General features: G+C 36.1%; 4 protein-coding genes across 4 annotated transcripts; 3 read left to right on the forward strand and 1 right to left on the reverse strand.

Annotated features, from left to right (window-relative positions):
* Positions 1–5742: 5742 nt before the first annotated feature.
* On the forward strand, positions 5743–6477 carry LOC145006635 (uncharacterized). Its single transcript, XM_078965714.1, has one exon. The coding sequence runs from the start codon at positions 5743–5745 to the stop codon at positions 6475–6477; it is 735 nt and encodes a 244-aa protein (XP_078821840.1).
* Positions 6478–7361: 884 nt separating this feature from the next.
* On the forward strand, positions 7362–8076 carry LOC145006636 (uncharacterized). Its single transcript, XM_078965715.1, has 3 exons — positions 7362–7540; positions 7676–7883; positions 7978–8076. Exons 1-3 carry the CDS (start codon positions 7362–7364, stop codon positions 8074–8076), a joined length of 486 nt encoding a protein of 161 aa, XP_078821841.1.
* Positions 8077–10957: 2881 nt separating this feature from the next.
* On the forward strand, positions 10958–13473 carry LOC145004203 (vesicle-associated protein 1-3-like). Its single transcript, XM_078963091.1, has 8 exons — positions 10958–11162; positions 11738–11808; positions 11904–11985; positions 12055–12170; positions 12284–12436; positions 12527–12568; positions 12881–12958; positions 13211–13473. The coding sequence occupies exons 1-8, from the start codon at positions 11111–11113 to the stop codon at positions 13322–13324; spliced, it is 708 nt and encodes a 235-aa protein (XP_078819217.1). The 5' UTR covers positions 10958–11110; the 3' UTR covers positions 13325–13473.
* Positions 13474–13575: 102 nt separating this feature from the next.
* LOC145004202 (flavin-containing monooxygenase FMO GS-OX5-like) lies at positions 13576–18856 on the reverse strand. The gene is made up of 7 exons (XM_078963090.1): positions 18266–18856; positions 16808–16878; positions 16459–16608; positions 15975–16057; positions 14212–14347; positions 13951–14121; positions 13576–13859 (listed from the first exon to the last, which is right to left on the reverse strand). The coding sequence occupies exons 1-7, from the start codon at positions 18825–18827 to the stop codon at positions 13713–13715; spliced, it is 1320 nt and encodes a 439-aa protein (XP_078819216.1). The 5' UTR covers positions 18828–18856; the 3' UTR covers positions 13576–13712.
* Positions 18857–21719: the final 2863 nt, after the last annotated feature.

Raw genomic sequence — 21719 nt, forward strand, 5'->3', positions numbered from 1 at the left:
GGTTTATGGTATGATATGTTTATTGATTACATCCTGGTAGTTAGATGGTGATATGCTTATGCTTAATGACCTGATTAGGTCGGTGTCCTGGTTATAGAATGATGCTATGTTAGTGACCGGTTAGCTTTGTATCCCGATTATTGGGATGTTGCTATGATTAGTGATATGTTAGATCGGTTTGACTATTGTATGATATGAGCTAGCGTATAATATTTATGTGCATATGTTTTTTGGTTGGAGGTTGGGTTCAGGCGATCCTGCTTTGTGCTGTAGGCCAACATACCCGATGACTGGTCCAGATAGGCTGTAGGCCCTGCGAGGTGGTCTAGTCATGTCGAAGGCTCGGGAGCGGTCCAGATAGACTGTAGGCCCGGCGAGGCGGTCCAGTCATGCTGAAGGCTCATTATGCATGTTGTTTTGTATTGTTTATATGTTATGATTATATAGGTATGACATTGGTATTTTGGGGTAGCTCACTAAGCTTTTAGGCTTACAGTTTTCGTTTCTTGTTCTAGGTACTTCTGGTAATCGAGGGAAGGCAAAGGCTTGATCGTACCGCTCCTCCTGCTGTTATGATTTTTATAAATTGATACAGGGATACTCTGATAATTATTATTTTGATAACAAACTATGTAATGATTGAATGGTATTAAAGTGTTTTGGAAAAGTCTAAAATTTGCTTAAATTTTATGGGTGTTACAATTTATCCAAATTAAAATGATTTAATTATAATCTTTAATTTAGGAGAGTATTTTAGTAACACCATATAGAATTTTGAATTCTATTTTTTTTAAAATATTAAGTTAGTTTAGTTCTAACTAAAATATGAGATTGTATATAAATATGAATTTTATTGATTTAGGATGATTTGCAACTTTTTACAAAATTCGGTTAAAGGATGTTTTAATATAAAATTAGAAGAAAGTTTTACATAGACGTAGTAGATAAACGAGCAACAAGTTGTCCCACAACCCCTTTTTGGATGGAAAAACTAATTCTTTTAAAAATAACATCTATAGATCTTGGGGTCATAACATTACTATGCATGACCCATTGGAATCTATTGAGGAGCTCCACAGCTTTTGTCGCAAGGAAACCGAAAGTATCAAATGCAAAAGGTATAAAAATGTGTTGATTTTCCATGCATGCTTTCTCATGTTTTGCCACTTTGCATGATACAACTTTTAAAGCAGCATGCCCCACAGTGAAAATCCCACTCCCCAAGCCCACAAGAGGGGACACCCCCTTTAGATTCACACATGCATGCTTCCCACCAACCCATCCAAATACTAAAACATTAGTTGGTCTAAGTGTTGATCTTCCTTCCAGTGGTATAGTAAGAAAGTTCACATGTGCCTCTTCTTGGCAAAAATCCCAGCGCGCCTAAATATGTTGTAAAGAACATCCCTAACCAAATCGTGTCAGTACTTGAAACCCGAGAGCTCTTTACAATGAGCTGCATGCACCCTAAAGGAGTCCAAAAAATGCCTTGCAACAAACAGGGCAAGGCTCATAAGCTGGAAATAAAGGTATCATAAAGGCGATACTTGAGGATGATACAATACTCCACTGGAAACATAGCTGGCCAAGACCGTTAATAGGAATAGTCATAAGAAAATCCTGAGCATGCGGGGCCCTTAGACACTCAAAAAATTGATTTCTGCCTAATCATCATGTCAAAGTGAACTTCCATGTATTGGATAATTTTACTAAAAAGGGGACTCGCCAATGAATGTTGGGCTTTTGGAGGGGCGGTGTCCTTATTAGTGAAACCTCTGAAGTCAAAGCTCAGAATCATATCATGAAGACATGCCAAAGCACAAATATAATTTGAATCCATACCACATATGGTGCTATTTCATAAGATGTGGTCTTGTAACAACCACGATTGAGCTCATGAAGCCACAAAAGCATAAGAGGAAACTTCTACCGCTGAGTACAACCCCAAACCACCACACCTAAATGGTAACGAAGCTAGTCACCATTGAAGGTCCTCAAAGAACGGACCCCCACAAACCACAATGTCCTCAATCGACCCACGTAATCCTTTATCAAAACACAAAGCAGCTTCTTCCACGTGAACGGGTTGGCACATCCTTAGGCCAAAGAAAAGTTTGGCGATACCTATGTAAGATCGAAGCAAAAGGAGCTCACTCTGGGGGATCATGTTGCTGTGGTATAAGGTGCATCAAATCAATAGCCTTGGCAGCCCTCTTCATGGCTAACCCGCTAATAAAACTCGGATCTCTACTAGCAGCTCCCCCAAGAAGCTTCACACCCAATAACGTTCGCTTAATGTCAGTAGGGAATAAGCTTGTACGCAACTTCCTACCATCGTATGAAGGCCAAAATAGCCCAATTTTCTTGATATTCAACTCAAGACCCAATCATGGGCCTGACACCATAATAATGTCCAATACTCTTGCCACATCCTTTGAATCTCCAATGACGATCCCATCATCAAGGTACCAAGCATGAAGAAGAAGCTTGCAATATTTCTAATTTGATATATAAGTGGGTGCAATACAAGAGCAAAAAGAAGTGGTCCTAAAGGGTCACCTTCTGGACTGCAGTAGTGGATCAAACATGCTTATCTCCTAAATACAACCTTGCTGCATGTCTATAAGAATTCGACCCATAAGGAATTGGAAGTGCACCTCATCCTAAACTTGTGAAGTAAGGCAGATCTATCCACTAAATTGAAGGCATTCAAGAAACCCAAAGTAAGCATTGCAAGAGATCCATCATCATGACGTACACTCAACACCTTATTAACACTATGAAGTACAACTTCAACAACCTCTTAAACCAAACGCCTCCATATAATGCCCATAATAATAGGACAAATTTTATTGCGAGGTTTTAGGAGCAGAGTAAGAGGTGCAGACGCTACACATTCTGCCAAATATGACAGACATCTTCCTCCTAGCCATAGATTAACCACTGCTGTAATGGCATGTAAGAGATTGATGGCTATAACAGACCCATCCCCACATAGAGCATCCAAAATGTGTTGAGATCTCAAATCGTCTCTTCCACACAAAGTTCCTTTAGAAAATGATTTAATATAACCAAGGACATTATCAATATCTACTATAAGGGGAGGCTCATAATAAGTGGTGCTCGGTATGGATGGGGGTGGCTTGTATGGATGCTTAGCCTCTAAAGCTTTGATAGTGTCACTATCATGTGAAGCAACACCCGATGAGCACAACACTTTTCACTGTTGTTGTAAAATGCCCATCAGCAACCTTATAGAGACATTATCTAACGTTGGTGTTGCCCTTTGTTTTTCCCTCCTGAAAGTGATATGCTCCTTGGCCCAATGATCCAAGACCTGAATTGTCAAACATATTTTTAACTAATGTGACAAGACAATCTTTTTCCCCCATGTAGCTAAAGAGGTCAATATACAACAATTTTGTAATGATTTCATGTTCCCAGACCTACCTTCTTATATGTTCTTAGGCATGAACACTTTCAAAGTACATCGGGGAAGAAGTAATAGCCTAACCCATGATTCAATAGATTTGGGGTAAGCGACCACCTTGTTAAGAGCTATTTGTAATGCTTGAGAGAAAGCCATACGACAACTATGATGGAGAATTTTGACGATCGTGATAGACGCCTAGAAAACACGATCAAGCAGCCCATCATCCAAAGCCAACCCTTCAAGTACTACAGTTTCATGCCTTATGAAAGCCGACTTTGAAATGTCAATAATGTGTCCACTCATGTCATTGAACCCACCAGTAAATTGTGCAAGACCATCAGGGTGGTGGCAAAAGTGATTCAATGCATGATTACTCATACAATTAGCGCATATCCATTGACTAAATGCCTTTAATGTTTCTTCTACATCCATATACAATCCATGGTCCCCCAAAATAGCTTCCCACAACACATTTTTACGTTCATCAGACACAAGGGGCAACCTCTTAATATGAAATATCAAATGGAAAATCCATTAGACCATGCCTGACCATCCGAGCAACAATGAAACCCTCGAAAATGACATGGCCAAATACCGATCGAAGAAGTAGAAGAAGAAACCATGAAAATAAAAGATAAGCAAATTAAGCCTCAAGTTAAAGCCCTAAAGAAGATGTTGAAACCCTAAGATGGAAACACCACAGCCAAAAGTTGGCGTGCACCAAATGAAGAAATCACTGAGAAGAAACACTACATTTCCTTGAAAGCAAGGGAGATGGGCTCACTATCAATCTTGATTCCAAATCTGGGGGATAAATAGACTTCAATAACTTTGTACAATAAAAATCAAGGTTTTGCGTGAGATGTAAAATAAAACAGCTTGAATTGAGTTAAAAAATATGGTTGTAATATTTGAAAATTTCACTGTCATTTTATTGAACACTTGGTGGGTAGTGAAGTTGGCATCTGATTTCAACTCGTAGGAGGCTTGTTTGAAACACATCATTTGCAAACAATCTACTATAATAAATGAAAGTTTTTTTTTGTCAAATGCCACCCTCTCATTCAATTTGTCAAATGTCATTTTGTGGTTATTTTGAATTAATTTTTTCTACATGTCGTTTTATGAGTTTTTCTATTTTATAAAATTCCACTTAATATAATATGCAATAAATGGATATCAATTTTATTAATAAACTTACTTTTTAATTTCAAAAATTTCAAATTAAAGCTCATTAGTTTTTTTTGTTTATTTAGTGATTGGGTATATTTGACATTTTTGTCTGAAGAAGTCTACGCCAGGTTCAAAAAATGTAATGGTATTAAGGCCTATTTTTCTTTGTTTAGGCCTGTTGTAAATGGGTTTTTTTGTTAAGGAAAGAGTTGTGTGGATTGAGATGATTGGGTTGCCTTGTTGTGCATGGAATGATGATGTCGTTTCTAAGGTAGCTAGGATGTGGGGTGATGTATGTTTTCTAGATGATGATGTGGATGCTCCATTGGCAATCAAGAGGGCGTGTATTAAGACTTCTAAGCTGGATTTGATTCATGAGACAGTTAAATTGGTTGCCCAAGGTATTGAGTATGATGTGGTAGTTCGTGAAATTTCAAATTGGGGATCAAATATATTGGAAGAGTGGGAGGTGGGCTTGGATATTCCAGACTTGTCAGATGAAGAGGAACCCAAGGATTTTTTTGGTGAAGATACGTGTGATATACAAAAAAATTGTCAGGAGGGTAACAGTAATGAGGAGGTAGCAGATTCTCTCAATGTAGATAACACTCCATATTTAGGTGATCGAGGAGCTGGTTTTGTAGATAGAAAAGGTCGTTTCTTTCAAACTAGTGGAAGGAAGAAGAAGGCCTTAGAATCTTTATCTCAATCTCCAACTGATGAGGAAATCCGTCAGGGTGGAGTAGTGGGGGGTGAGGCCTCAGAATCTTTATCTCAATCTCCAAGGTTCCAGCATGAGAAGTTACACGAGAATTTTAATCTTAATGCCTCGGCGTTGAGATCCTCTGGTTCACATGGTTCTTCTAAGTTGCTAAATAAAAAAGTTCCAGTGGGTGTATAAGATATTGAGGATGTCTTGAAACAATATTTTTAAATGGGTGATCTTCTTGGGGATGATATGAAATCTCATAAGGATAAGGTTTCTAAAATCTTGTCTAGCATTGGTATGGTACAAGTGGATAGATGAATTGTCTATCTTTGAATATTTTTGGTACTCGAACTTCTTTTAAAAGAAGTTGGGTTCTTCATTGTGTATCCAGAATGGGGTGTCATTTCTAGGGTTGCAAGAGACTAGAATGACAAAAATTAACTTGTTCAAAGTTAGGAGTATGTGGGGTAATCCTTGTTTTGATTTTGCGTGTAGTTGCGCTCGGGGTCTTTCAGGGGGTATTCTTTCTGTTTGGGACCCTAATGTGTTTGTGAAAGGCAGTGTTCATTGTATGGATAATGTGGTTATTTTTGGAGGAGTTTGGGTTCCTTTTAGTTTTCCTTGTTACATGGTTAATATTTATGCTCCTCAAGGTATCCAAGAGAAATTTGACCTGTGGCAATATCTTATGGATTTTAAAAGGAGGAATGGGGGGAATTACATGTGTTTTGGAGACTTTAATGTTGTGAGGGAGGTGTATGATAGAATGGGATTGATTTTTTGTTCTAGTTCGGCTTCTGATTTTAATGATTTTATTGATGATATGGGTCTCATTGACGTGCCTATGATTAGGAAACGGTTTACTAGAATTGATGCTAGTGGTTCCAAGTTAAGTAAACTGGATAGGTTTCTAGTGGATGAAGTTTTTTATGATAGATTTGAAAATCTTCAAATTTCGATTCTTGATAGAAGGTGGTCTGATCATTGCCCTATTTTCTTGCATGTGTCTTTGGTGGATTATGGTCCTTTTTCTTTTAAATTCTTCAACTCTTGGTTAGATCTTGATGGATTTAATGATATGGTGAAAGATGCTATCAAGGAGTTAGTGGTTGAAAGGTCTTGGAGTAAGTTTGTTGTGTTCAAAATAAACTTAAATTCTTGAAAGACCGGATAAAAAATGGGTTGTTGGTAGGGGTGTAAGTGAGCCGAGCTACTCGTGAGCTACTCGGGATCGACTCGTTAAAAGCTCGACTCGAGATCGAATTAAACGAGCCCGAGCCGAGCTCGAGCCTAAATATGAGGCTCGTTTATTAAATGAGCTCGAGCCGAGCTTCAATTAATGGGCTCGCGAGCCTAAACGAGCTTAAACGAGCCTCTATATATATATACACACACATACATATACACACACACACACACATATATATATATATATATATACACACACACACACACACATAGAGGCTCGTTTAGGCTCGATTAGGCTCACGAGCCCAATAAATTGTTCATGAGCCGAGCTCGAGCTTCATTTTAAGGCTCGAATCGAGCTCGAGCTCGAGCTTCCTCAAATTAAACGAGCTGAGCTCGAGCTTTGTCAGGCTCGGGCTCGGCTCGGCTCGTTTACACCCCTAGTTGTTGGTTATAAGGAGGAATCTAGAGCTTTTAGTTACCGTCCATTATCTAGATTGGTTGATATTGATAAGATCTTCGATGATGGTGGTCCGATTGATGATTTGGCTTGTGAGAGAAGGGCTATACTTGGTGAATTGGCTTCCTTAGAAAAGTTTCGGCCTCTTAACTCAACCCAAAAAGCTCGATTTAAATGGGCTATCGAGGGGGACGAGAACTCAACTTTTTTTTTATGCCATGTTAAAGCAGCAAAGACGTTAGAGACTTATTAGAGGCATATCTATTGACGGGGAGTGGGTTGCAGATCCCCCTCTTGTTAAAAAAGCCTTTTATGATTTTTATGCTTCTAAATTCCAAACGTTTAAGGGAGTTCCGATGGGTCGTAAGAGTGATAGATTCAGATCTCTTGATCCGGACATGGCTAATTCACTTGAGTCTGTGTTTTCTACTGAAGAGATCAAGAAGACGGTCTGGGATTGTGGGCTAGACTGGGCACCGGGTCCAGATGGATTCTCTTTTCGGTTTCTCAAACATTTTTGGGAGTTTTTGGGTGATGATGTGGTAGCTTTTGTGCAGGAATTTAGTGTCAATCCTAGGTTTCCCATTCGGTGTAATTCTTCTTTTATTACATTGATTCCTAAGATTGACAATCCTATTCGTATCAACGATTATCGGCCTATTAGTCTCATTGGCTTGTAGTTTAAGATTATTGCTAAATTGTTGGCTAATAGGTTAGCTTCGGTCTTGCGTGATGTTATTGGGTTGGAGCAATCTGCTTTTCTCAAATCCAAGCAAATTCTTGATGGTCCTCTTCTTGTGAATGAAATGGTTCGGTGGTTCAAACACAAGAAGAAGAAATTGATGAATTTAAAGTCAACTTTGAAAAAGCGTACAATTCAGTCAGTTAGGATTATATTGATAGGATTATGCTGTTTCTTGGTTTTGGGGAAAATGGAGGGCTTGGATTAGGGGGATGTTTTCTAATGCCCGTTCCTCAGTGCTTTTGAATGGTTTCCATATGGATGAGTTTCAGTTGTTTAGAGGGTTGAGACAAGGTGACCCATTGTCGCCTTTTCTCTTCATTATTGCTATGGAGGGTCTTCATATTGCTATGGAGGATGCGGTGTCGTAAGGTGTGTTTAAGGGGGCTCAACTTGAGTCACATGATTTAGCTATCTCTCATTTGTTTTATGCAAATGATGCTATTTTCCTTGGAGAATGGAATGAGAATAATGTCTGAAATTTGATTCGGGTGTTGAGATGTTTTTATTTAGTCTCGGGTCTAAATCTCAATCTTTCTAAGTCTAGTTTATATGGTGTGGGGGTTAGTAGGTCTGAAATCTCCAACCTCGCTTCTTTTACAGGCTACTCGACTGGTTCTTATCCATTTGTGTATCTTGGTGTTCCGGTTGGTGAATCTAGGGTGTGTGTTAAAGGTTGGCAAATAATTATAGATCGTTTCAAAAAAAGATTGGGATCTTGGAAAGCTAGATTGTTGTCTATTGGAGGTCGTTTAACTCTTGTTAAGTCAGTTCTGGGTAGCCTTGGTATTTATTACTTATCTAATTTTAGGCCTCCTGTTGCTGTCTTGCAGGCTTTAGAGAATATGAGGGCTCGTTTTTTTTGGGGAATGGAAGAGGGTCAAAAACGTATTCATTAGGTTAAGTGGAATTTGGCGTTAAACTCTTTTGCCAGGGTGGTCTGGGTATTGGTAGTTTAGATGCTTTTAACCTGGGTCTTTTATATAAATGGAAATGGAGATTCTTTAATGAGCCTGACGCCTTATGGGTGAAAGTTCTGAAGTTTTTTTTATAGTGAATGGGGAGGTTTTTCTGGGGGCTCGAGAATACAAAGTGGTGGTGGTGTTTGGAAAAAAATAGTTGGGTCTATTAACCATATTCATGAGAGTGGTTTACTACCCTCGAAGGCCATGGCTAGAGTGACTGGGAATGGAGATACTATTCGGTTTTGGCACGATGTTTGGTGCTTAGATGTTCCTATGATGGTGCAATTCGGAAGATTGTTTGCGCTTGCTTTTAATCAAAACTCTTTAGTTCGTGATTATTGGTCTCCGACGGGTTGGGTTTTTGCTTGGCGTCGTGACATTAGAGGAGGGGTTGAACAAGAGCAGCTTACGACTTTGATGTCTTTGTTGGATGGCTATCATCTTGGCATGGAGTTAGACAAATGGGTTTGGAATCTTGATATTTCAGGGTGCTTTTCGGTTAAATTGACTAGGAATTGGATCGATGATTCGAGACTTCCGTCGGGTTCCATGCCTACTAGATGGAATTGTTCAGTTCCTATTAAAATAAATGTTTTTATTTGGCGTTTAATTATAGATAGACTTCCTATGAGGTCGAAGTTGGTCGAGAGAGGGGTTGATCTTGACTCGGTTTTGTGCCCTTTGTGTCACGATGCTACTGAAGACGTGTTGCACATGTTTATCCAGTGCACCATTGCAAATCAGATTTGGAGGCGGGTTAGTCTTTGGCTTGATTTGGATATCCTTGTTTTTTTCTCTATGAGAGACATGACGGACTGGATCGATGCGAGGCCGAATGTTAGGCAACAACGGGCGATTATTGACATAGTTTTTTCTGTGGTCATTTGGGTGCTTTGGACGTTCCGTAACGGTATTTTGTTTAGTAGTAATAAGCCTAGAAATGATAGGATTTTTGATTCCATTATCGATATTTCGTTTCGTTGGTTTTCATCCCGTAACTTTAAGGCTAGGATTAATTGGAGTATGTGGCTTCAAAATCCCAACTAGTCTTAATGGTCTGTATTTCTAGCGCCTTGCTTGTTTTCTTTTAATTTTATTGGTTGCTGCCGTTCAATTTTTTTTTAAAAGATAACAAACATTTCAATTATAATAATTCATTATTTTTTGAGTAAATTACACGAATGTTCCTTATGATTTAGGGTACTTTGCGCGTTTTGTCTCTAATTTTTTTTTCTAACTCGGAAGGTCCTTATTGTTTGTTTTTGTTACCTAAAAAAACTATTTTGCCATTGATTTTTTAACTTATTTAAATAAATACACCCCAACCCCACCCCACCCCTCTCACCTTACCTTACCTACCCCACCATTATTACTATTTAAATAATAGACTTTTTAGGTAATACAAGGATCAAACGCGTAACAAAAACAAACATGAGAGACCTTCCGAATTAAAAAAAATAAGTTAATGACCAAACGTGCAAATTATCGTAAACCATAGGGATCATTCGTGTAATTTACTCTTATTTTTTTTTCTTATAAATTCAAAGTTCTTAAATATTTTGATATTATATTTAACTTCTATTTTTTTTAAAAAAATTAATCTATATGAAACATGAGTCTCATAACTAATAAACAATACACTAATTTGTTGATAAAACAGACAAATGAACAAATATGTAGATGAAATGACCAGCCTTTATGTGAATTAAATCAGGGGAATTAGGGTAGAAGAAGACAATGACAATACAAAATGGATCTGCTATTGTTAATTTTTCTGGAATGCCAATTTGCAATTGCTCTCGAAATGCGAAAGTTGGAACGATAATATCAGTTCCCGTGATGCAGCGATTAACAAATTTCTAAGGTAAACTAAGGTTAACAGCCAATTCTAAAGATAAGCAATTTTAAGTCTAAAATTTATAAAGATACAAAAGTAATAATTTAAGTTTATAAAAACGTAAATGAAATTCAGTCAAAAATTATGTTTTTTTATATTGTTAACTCAAAAAGTTATCCTTCTTAAGAGATCCAAGTATCCAACACGTCGATAAGATGTCAAAAAGGAAATTGACTTGACTCGTTTGACACTATGCCACGATGTACCAGGGGTCCATAATCCATGCCACCAACCATTTTTTTTTTTTTTTTTTTCTCCCAACTGAGCCATCCACCCTTGACCAGGGTATTGGCGATAATAACCAGAGAGTGTCTTTTCCCTTTTTTACCCTTAATCACACTAAAGCTACTCGCAACCTCCTTTTAAAAAGCGACCTCCATCAGGGTTAGTTTCGTCAATCAGCTTGACCAGTCTATCGCTTCTTTAAATTAATACGTTAAAATTAAGAACCCTAACCGAACTCCTTACCCATTCTTGCCATTCCTCGACACAAAATTCATCAAATTAGGGATTCCCGGATCGGAATTTGTTGCATTTACAGTCATGAGCACCGGGGATTTTCTCAACCTTCATCCTTCAGAACTCAAATTTCAATGTAAGTTGTTGGTTTTGATTTTGCTGTTATTAATGTTCTTTTTCTGTAATTTTAGATTTTGTACTTGCGATTTGTTTGATGTACTCTTGAGTTCTGTCGTGGAGTGTGCTACGCGTTTCAGTTCGATCATGTTACTCGTGATTTCTTGCTAACTGAATAGAAGTGTGATTTAAGAGTTGTTTGTTGATTCGTTTTAGGGTTTTTGGTTTAGCGTCTGTTAGCGTTTTTTAGTTTTTATCAAAGAATAAGTGTTGAATCACAAGTCAACTACAAGTCTACAAGACTTCATAATCGAGCAGTCTAATCCATGAACAAGAGTAGATAGGAAGACCGATAAAAATAATAGCTTTCTTCAATGAACAAGTCTACAATCAAAGCATCGGTTTTCTTGTGAATCCTGCTCAATTCTGAAGATTTTTTTGGTGACTTGTAGATCAACTCACTAATGTAAATTTTAGATTATTGCTTGCATTCTTCTATTACACATAATTTTATCTCTGTTCTTTGCTATACTCCTATGCCCCTCTATGTTAAAAAAAAAAAAACAAAAATTGATTCATTTTTATTTGTGATAGTTGAGTTGAAGAAGCAGAGCTCATGTTCCTTACAGTTGACCAACAAGACTGATCAATATATCGCCTTCAAGGTACCTGATTGGTACTTAAATTTCTTCAATAACTATTAACTTATTGTCTTCCATAAAGTTTGACAAGCTTCTGTAATTTTATCATGTGGTTGAAGGTTAAAACAACAAACCCCAAAAAGTATTGTGTTCGTCCAAACACTGGAATTGTATTACCAAGATCAGTTTGTAATGTCACAGGTAACAAATCTTACCATATAACCTATGTGGGACAATTAATGACTTCATAAAAATTTTGACTTTTTGTAGTTACAATGCAAGCACAGAAAGAGACACCTTCTGACATGCAGTGCAAAGACAAGTTTCTCTTGCAAGCTGTTATTGCACCTATTGGGGCAACTAATAAGGACATAACTGCCAACATGGTGACTCATCTTTTCATGAACTTTAGTTTTTAGTGCAAAGTTATGTGGTAGATAAGTAGATTATCTGATTATGAATTGAAAACTAAAACTATCTGTGTTTTTATTTTTTGTAGTTCAATAAAGAGGAGAACAAGGTTGTTGAGGAGTTTAAATTGAGGGTTGTATACATTCCTGCTAATCCTCCATCACCTGTCCCAGAGGAATCTGAAGAAGGTTCTTCCCCGAGGGGCGAAGATGGAAGTCAAAATTCTTCATGGCCTGATGTTGTAAGCAATTTTTGTTTTCTCTTTTGTTTTTGCTAATATAACTTTTCATTCAATCGTTTCCAAAAGCTTAATTTGATTGTATGAATGTAGACAACAAGATCCGTGGATCCCAAAGAGAAGCTCTCTGCAGAGGTGATTGTGTATTTCTTCTCAGAAGCCTATTTTGTTTTTGTATTCTATAAAATGCTTAGTTTATTGTTTTTTTATTCTGTAAAACCTATTTTCAAAGAACAGAAAAAGAATTATGACTCATGAAACAATTTCTTTATTTTCTTGATTCGGTGTTGAATATTATGAGTTTTTGTCAAATCCCTAAAATGACCCTTAACAAAGAAAGCAATATTATGGATCTTAACAAGCATGATAGCATGAATGCATCTGTAGGGATTAGGGGATTTCTTTATGATTAATGTAACAAGGGTATTATTGTAATATATGCTGCAGTTGGTTTCTATGGTATCAAGGTTGACCGATGAAAAAACAGCTGCTCTTAAACAAAGTCAGAAGCTCCAACAGGAACTGGTATGTCTTTTTGCATCTGATAACCTACTTTATAGACAATTTACAAAGTTGGTCCCTGTACTATACTATGATTTGTAAGTTTAGTCCGTTCTTTGAAATCTTCCCAAAGGCTTCATTTAGTTCCCAGAAATTAGACCAAACTTGTGGTTTTGAGTAAAGTGAAGGGACTGAATTTGTAATTTACTCTTATTTATATGGTTCTAAAATAACAGATATATGAATTTTGTTATGTTGTTTTTGAATTAAAAATAGGAGTTGATGAGAAAACAAACTGTGAAAAATCAATCAGGCGGCTATTCGATATTATTTCTGGTGGTGGTGGGTATAATAAGTGTTGTGGTTGGGTACCTTATCAAGCAGACATAGAGAAGAAGCAATGGGAAAATTGTGGATTTGTTTTTATTTATTTTAGATGCAAATTCTCATGGTTTTTCTGCAAAGATTATCAAACCCTTTGTTTATTTTAGAGTACATTTTATTTTTTAATTTAAGACCATGATCAGTTGCAGCTACAACTAATTTTATGAATATTATGAGATATGTTTCTTGATCAAGACAAAACGACTTATTGGGTTAAGTAAAAAAAAAAAACACTGCCTAAATTTGTAGAATATTGTTATACTCGGTATTATTTTTTAACATTACGATAAATTTCTTAGCACATGAGTAAGCATAAGACACATAAATATATTTTTTTTTTGTCAATTGAGCTACTCATTTTTATACATAAAGATCATTGTCCGAAAGCCCATAATTATATACCAAATTTCTTCTTGAATAAATCCATAGTATCATAGTAATTCCCAGACATGGCACAATAGATGATGTATTTGAACATCTCTGCAAATTTCTTTTCCACGTTCGTTCCCAACTGAGCAGAAATCCAATCTATGTAATCATTCTGTCATTAGGATTTAGGTGTCAAGATGTTATGTACATACTATTAGCATTTAAGTTAAGGATGTATATAAAAATAATAGGTTTAGAAAGACCTCAATTTCAAAAAAATGTGTGTAAGCTTTAGGAAATCCATCATCTTCTATATCTCCATGATGTTCTTCGATGTCTCTCAACATTTGATCTTTTGATGGCAATGATATCTTCATTGACAATGTCTTTGCTATCCATTTTGATTGACACTCGACTATTAGAAATGTAAGACTCTACTTGAAATTAGGAAACCATGTTAGTTATATGTGCTTTACATGATCAACGATATGAAATGAAAAGGAAAATATCTACAATATACTTACCCTTTCGGGTAGTCCAACAAAAGATAGTCTTGGAGCTAGTTGTGGGGGGAAAGCATGTTTGTAGAGAGGTCCAATGCGTTTTTCTTGTACACTCACAATGCCATTAGTCTTAAGAAATGGAACATGACATTTGTACCTAAAATGTGAAGCCTATATGTTTAGAACATATCCAACCTCACACACAATTCCATTTTTTGTACTCTTTTTATATCATTTTGGTATAAAGAAATAATATAAAACCAAATTTGAAATTGAATTGTCTTTTGACACCATAATGGTAGAAAATTTCATGTGTCAATTTTGGTCCTTCAAATTTTAGGTTTGCATATTTGTAGCTTATTCAGTTGTATTGTTATAGTTTAAATGTAACAACTACTTGTTATAATATCTAGGGTATATGTTAAATTAATTCAAACTAATAATCTATTTGGTTTAACTATATGATAATATGATTTATAAAGTCATTGTGACAAAAAAAGATGTAAGATAAATGTGTAGAAAGATGATAAACATAAAGGATGTTTTAGAAAAAAGTTATAAGTCTCAAACAAATAATATATTAAGAGTATACTTTTTGTATAAAAATGATATACAAGATGAAACAATATTTGTATAATCTTGGAGCAAAAATGTCAACTTCCTAGAGACAGAAGAGACAGTGGATAATTAGGAACTGCATATTGCATATCAATTAAAGTACTTGGTGAATTAATAAAACCAACGTGACCCCTATTCTAATAAAAATACTAAAGGCCCTTACCGAAGATTCAAAGGGAGGACACTAATATAAAGTTAGAAGATCTTCTGCTGGGTGAAAGTCTTCTTTGGATCTTTCCGGTTCTATTTCTTTTTCATCAATCGAGGCGAGAGTGATGAAACAATACTTTTACAAATTTGGAGGTGGAGACGACCTTATCTTTAACTGCTAATAATATTTTCTAAACTTTGTTAAGGACATGTCATCCTAAGTTGAAGTTTGTGAGTTTTGAACCGGAAACTCCAATATATATATATATATATATATATATATATATATATATATATATATATATATATATATATATATATATATATATATATATATATATATATATATATATATATATATATATATATATATATATATATATATATATATATATATATATATATATATATATATATATATATATGGGAAAATGGAATATACATTACAGACCCACCTAAGCTTAGATACTAAACCTCTTGAAAATAAATTGTTTTACTATATAAAGATTACGGTTAATGGATTTACGATTAATATTTCAAGATGTAAATTCAAGATCGACACAGTAAGGTTTAGGGTTTAGCGTTTAGGTTTAGGTTTAGGTTTAGGTTTGGGGTTTAGGGTTTAGGTTTAGGGTTTAGATTTTAGGTTTAGGGTTTAGGGTTTAAATTTAGGGTTTAGAGTTTAGGTTTAGGGTTTAGTAATGTTCACTTAGGTGAAGTAATAAACGATAATTGAAGAAAGAAAACAGAGGTGGTAAAACGATAATGAAAGAAAGAAATGTTATGGAGAGTGATATATTTACCAAGTGAAACCAAACCGGGTGTATTTAGCATGATAAAACAACATATTTTAAAGGTTTAGTACCTAAGTTTAGGTGAGACTGTAATGTATATTCCCTATCCCATATATATATATATATATATATATATATATATATATATATATATATATATATATATATATATATATATATATATATATAGAGAGAGAGAGAGAGAGAGAGAGAGAGTCATACCCAGTGCAATGAAATATGATATGTGCATCAATTGATAATCCATCTTCAAATGTAATTATACCATCCTGGTTGATACAATCTATCTGTCAAATAAAAATAGAAAAAATTTGTATTTGTCATGTTTATATATCTTTATAGTATAAGAGACAAAGTTTAGAATCATTATAAATTACATATGAAAATTCATTTAAATGCATATATACAAGAGCAATGCAAAACACGCCACTTCCGCAACCTTATTTGCCCCCTTTTTGAAGCCAAGTTTGCTTCCTCACTCAAGTTGCTTCACCAACCAAAAAGGCTGCTTCCGAAGCCTCAATCGATGCTGCTGCTTCTACTAAAATTTTCAGTTTTCTCAAATATATTTGGTTCAAGACCTCTACTAAAATCACCCATTTTGATTTGAAGTATAGACAAAAGACATAATACTTTAAATTGCGCATTTAGTCATTCTAATAAAGAGTAATCATATACTTTAAATTACCTTAGCATGCTGCCAGATATTGCTGAACTTCTCCAATTTCGAGACTTTAACATGAGGAGATCTTGATGACATGTGAACTTCTTTGGCAACCGTTGCTATTTCTCTTGACAAGTCCAATGCACTTGGCCCATTCCCAATTACAACTACAATCTTTTCATGTTTTTAAATTACATGTTTGTTAAATTAAATATTCTCTTTTGAACCTAAAACACGACTTACACGAGTTTATTTAGTTGATATAAGCTGCTAAATCTTTTTAAATTATATAATTTGAAAACACTCTTAAATACATAGATGAAATGTTTAATAATAACATGTTTGTATTTCATAGTATTTTCTTATTACTAACCTGATCTCGAAATGGCTCAGGAACACGATAGTTGTGACTATGCATTTGCTTCTTAGACCATGTTTCGATACCTGTATCATTTTTGAAAAATATATAAAAACTTTAATGAATTTAATAATATATAATGGAAGCTTCTGTTCTAAAGGAATCAACTAAAGGCTGCCGAGATTCAAATATTTGTATGTAAAGTTAACGTCTAAACTCAATTGTGCTACACCTTATGTGGTGGATGGATTCTTTCAATTCCTTTCACTTTTTTGCTATAAGATGGCAACCTCATTTTCCCCCACCTTCCTTTACCGATAGAAAATGATTATATCTTATTATTATTTTTTAATTATATTAAAATGTAATTTAATAATTATATAAATATTTAAAATAATAAAAGAGGAAGATTCCATTAAGTTAATTAAAAACCATTAAATAGTTAAAAATGACAATATTTTGAATTAGATTTGTTGAAGCACTTGCGTGTGACTTGTTTCAACCAGATCTTGGAGTGAGATTTTGATGGGAGAGTTGTTTAGATTCATTTTAGTAGTAGAAAAAATAGTGTTGTGTGTGAAATGAACGGTAAAAAGCTTATTAGTTTTGTGAAATAAAATATTTGATAGTATGGTATTTATAATGGTCAGTTAAAAAAAAATAGCCATTGGAAAGAAAAAGAATAGCATGCCGTGTAACTTCGTCACACGTTTCTATTCACCAAACTACCCCATAAACCAGGCGGTGTGGTGTTCACAACACCACCACGGTGACATCTCATCCCACTGTGGTGTGCTCTTAAGGTATTCCGACCAGCCTTAGCATGAAGTTAGCACTTGACATTGTATCTAAGAAGATGAGTATCTATTTACCTTAGTTAAATTTTAATATTTAAAAAAGAATTGATATATTGGTTGTTACATGTAAAACATATTAAATTGTGTGTCATGACTTCATGAGATAACATTTGTAAATCATGTATTTATCATTGTTTTAAAATTTTGTTCGAATTTGCCAGGCCGAGGACAAGAGCATTTCAACGACTGGTTTTATGTTAAGTTTTAGACTGGATTGAACTGGACGGTTTCTTTAAAAACCGAGTTGAATCGGTGTGATAAAATTGGTAAAAAAACATGTGAACCGGTTTACTAGACTTAGATAGTTGGATTTCACTCTGCCTATTAAAAAAAACAATCAATTTCCCTAGAAAATTGAATAGCTCAATCGATTAAGTTATCTGAATTGTACACAACTCGAAAACCGATGTATACCACTACGAGATGTAAAGTGACAGTCGGTTGAACCGATCATCAGACTGATTCAACTAAAAAAATGGCTTTTAAACATTGGTATTTATAGTCCCTTCTAGTTTTAATTGCGAATTGTCTTTTAAAAACATATAGATTTTATTGTATGAAAATTTCCAAAATAGAAATATATTATAATAAAAAATACATTTCAGATAAGATAGACCTGGAATATCAAATGCAGGCCGAGGTTCACTATTGTGACCGTTACAGATAACCACCGCATCAAACACCTCCACTGTATTCACCCCATTTGTCTTCGACTCCACCTCAAACTCGATGATCTCCGAGTCGACCAATTCCACTCGGGTCACCACAGTATTGAAACGAATCAACTCAGTGAGTTCAAAGTAACCTGCAAATTCTTCCAAGAACTTTAGAACTTCTTCGTGTCCAGGAAACAACCTCTCATCGCCATATGTTTTATCGCTGAGTTTGAAATCAGTGAAGCTCATGAGCTGACGTGGAAGATTCGTCCGCAGTGATTTGTAAAGAGATCCATGAATGATTTCTCTGTTTGGGTCAAGTCCTAAGAGATCTGACTCGAATCGTGGATCGTAGACCCAAGTTCCTCCAAGTCGGTGTGACTTTTCAAACACCACAACTTGGTGGGACTCTCTTTGAAGCTCACGGGCGGCGATTATTCCGGAAACACCGGCACCAATGACGGCCACCTTTAAAGAAGTTGCCATGGCTGATAGCTTTCCTCGCTTTTCTGGTAGAAACATATATGATGGAGCAGGTGGGAGGTTTATGTGAAGTTTTCATGGTCAACGATCAAGAACCTTTTCTATATTTTAAAAAAAAAAAAAAAAACAAATTATGGAAAATCGAATTTTATTTTAAGAAAATTACCATATTAGCGATTTTTATTTTTTTTACCATTAAATAGTCTGTAAAGAAAACCCAAATAATCACAATTTTCGCAAATGCAAAAATATGTTTGTCGTGATATAACTCCACCTAAGATTAGCTATTAAACACTATGAAACTACATCATTTTATTAGATAAAAACTGCGATTAGGGGATTCACAATTAACACTTTAAGTTGCTGTTTCCGATGACAGCTAACCGTCACCATCCTTCTTCACTCCTCCCGTTAGCCGTTGCCGTTAGCCACCGTTGTGGCCGCTAGGGTTGCTGCTGTCGTCATCATGCATCACCAAGTGGTGGCTGCGTCCAGATCTCCGAGCTAGGGCGTGAAGATGTGGGTTGTGTAGTCATTCCTCCTTTGGTGTGGTTGCTTGACCGGGAACCAGAGAGAAACCACCGCCACCACCGTGAGGTGGTGAATGCCATCACAAAACAGTCGTTGCTGCTGCCGTGAGCCGCCAGGTGGGTGGCTGGGTCCTTTGTATAAATCATAATCGTGTGTGTGTGTTGAAGGTTGTGTTTGATGGTTGGAAAACGGAACAGATACCCACCATGGCCGTTAGCCATGGTGGCTACCACCATGTATCACCATCGGCCACCACAAGGGTGGATGTGTGTGTGTGTGTGTTTATCTTAGTTGTATGTGTGTGTGTGTGTGTCTTATTTGGGATTTTGGCATTATAAATTGTAATTAGTGACTACTATTATCAAGAAAACCCACAACCACCATCATGAGGTGGTGGCTGCCGCCTTTCCACCGCCACCAACCGCCGTGTTGGGTGGCGGTGTGCTTTTGCTTGTGTTTAGCTTGCTTTTGGATGCTTGGACATAATGGGACTAGAACCACAACCACCACCGTGAGGTGGTGGCCGTCGCCGTGAGCCGTCATTGACCACCACTACCCGAGGTGGTAGTGGGTGGTACCCGACTTATGAAACACTAATGAAACCCTAATGGGTCTAATAAAACCCTAATTGATCTAAAGACTTAGTTTTTGGGCCTATTGGGATGTGATTGGGTTGGAAACCCTAATCAGGGTTTAGAAAACCCTAATTTTGGATATATGGGCTCTGGATTGTCGGGACCTGCATTTTGGACAACCAGATTAGGATTATGTATTAAGCCCTACCACACCATATGATTTACCTAGTAGAGTGATGGACTTAATGGATTAAATCCTTAATAGGTTAAGTAGGGGCACTTAACCCTAATCATCATTTCATGTAAGAAACCCTAATTTTAAATTGGGCCTTGAGTTGGGGCTTTCTATTGGGCTTTGATGATTGGGCTACTGATGGGCCATCCAGGAATAATCATATGGACTAGAATATTTAGATGGGCTTGAGGGTAAGGGCCATATGAGGGTTGGGCCCAATTTCGAAAATTAGGCCATAATTTGGGCCTTGATGATTATGAGAAGTTGGACATTGGAATGCCAAATGTTTGGATTGGACTAGATGGTTAGGCCTTAGGGGAAGACAATGTAGAGGTTTGGGACCCATTTGGAAAATTGGGCCATATGTTAGGCTTTGACTCATAGTTGACTTTTGGGCCTTTGGATTAGGTCATGGGCTTGAATCAAGCTAAGATGGGGTAAAGTAGCCTTATACCCAAGCATGGACTTATGGTTATGTGTTGGAACCCAATTATTAATTGGGTATTATATTGATGTTGACAGTTTGGGAATTTATCATCCAATAGCTAGGGTTTTGTCTGTGGGACTTCAGCAGTGCGAGGTGAGTTACCATCCAGTAGAAGTGGGGCTAAGGCCACAATACCGGCCCCACTAGCACAAGTTGTTTGTTAGATGATTATCTTTGTGATAATTGTTTGGTATTCCATTATCTGTTATGTTTTATGTGCTAGTAGGGTATGATGTTATGTGATAGTGGTAGTAAGGGGAATAGTCCTCGTATCAGGTCGAAAGGAACAAAGGGGTAGGTCGGGCACCCCGGTATGCCTGGCAGTATGTTTATGTTATGTTATATTATTATGTGGTAGTGGTAGGAGTGAAATAGTCCCCATAACCGGTTGAGATACACCGGAGGGTAGGTTGAGCACCCCAGTATGCTCAGCAGGGTAGGTCGATGTAACGCCTGTGTTTTTGGGCTTGCCATTTTTAGCAATGTGATAGTCTAGGTTAAACCTTTGTAACCCGTTTTGAAATAATATAAGTGTATTATTTGAGTATTATGTGTTTTGTGCTTAATTGCTTAATTATGTGGTTTGATTAATTAAGAATAAAAACAAGCATCAAAATTTAAGTGTAAAATAATCTTGATATCTTTAGATAATGTTGTAGTAGTTGAAACAAGGTTTCCGAGGATATAAAGAATGCCGAAATCCAAGTTATAACGAAGAAGTTATGACCTGTCAAAGTTTCGCGACAGAACCGACATCGCTGAATAACGTAAAAAGTGAAATTTACGTTAGAGCGATATTTAGCCTTAGTGATCTAAACGAGAACCGAAGATCTCTTTGTTAGTATCAAAGCGATAAAAAGTTAGGCAAGAACGGACGTCAAACGAAGAAGTTATGAATTTATAATGAAAATTTCTATCCCGGCCTATTAAAAATAAATAATAAAAATAAATTCAAAATTAGCTGACGAAGTCTAAACGAAAGTTGTAGAACGTAGTCTCACCTTCGCGTGGATATAAAGAACGTCGAAAATGGAGTTCGTATGAAGAAGATATGAATTTCCGAAGTTTATTAAATAGTTTGTATTTAATTTTAATTGGAAAAT

Source organism: Lactuca saligna, chromosome 7, assembly GCF_052625555.1.
Source record: "Lactuca saligna cultivar CGN05327 chromosome 7, ASM5262555v1, whole genome shotgun sequence".
Lineage (NCBI taxonomy): Eukaryota > Viridiplantae > Streptophyta > Magnoliopsida > Asterales > Asteraceae > Lactuca > Lactuca saligna.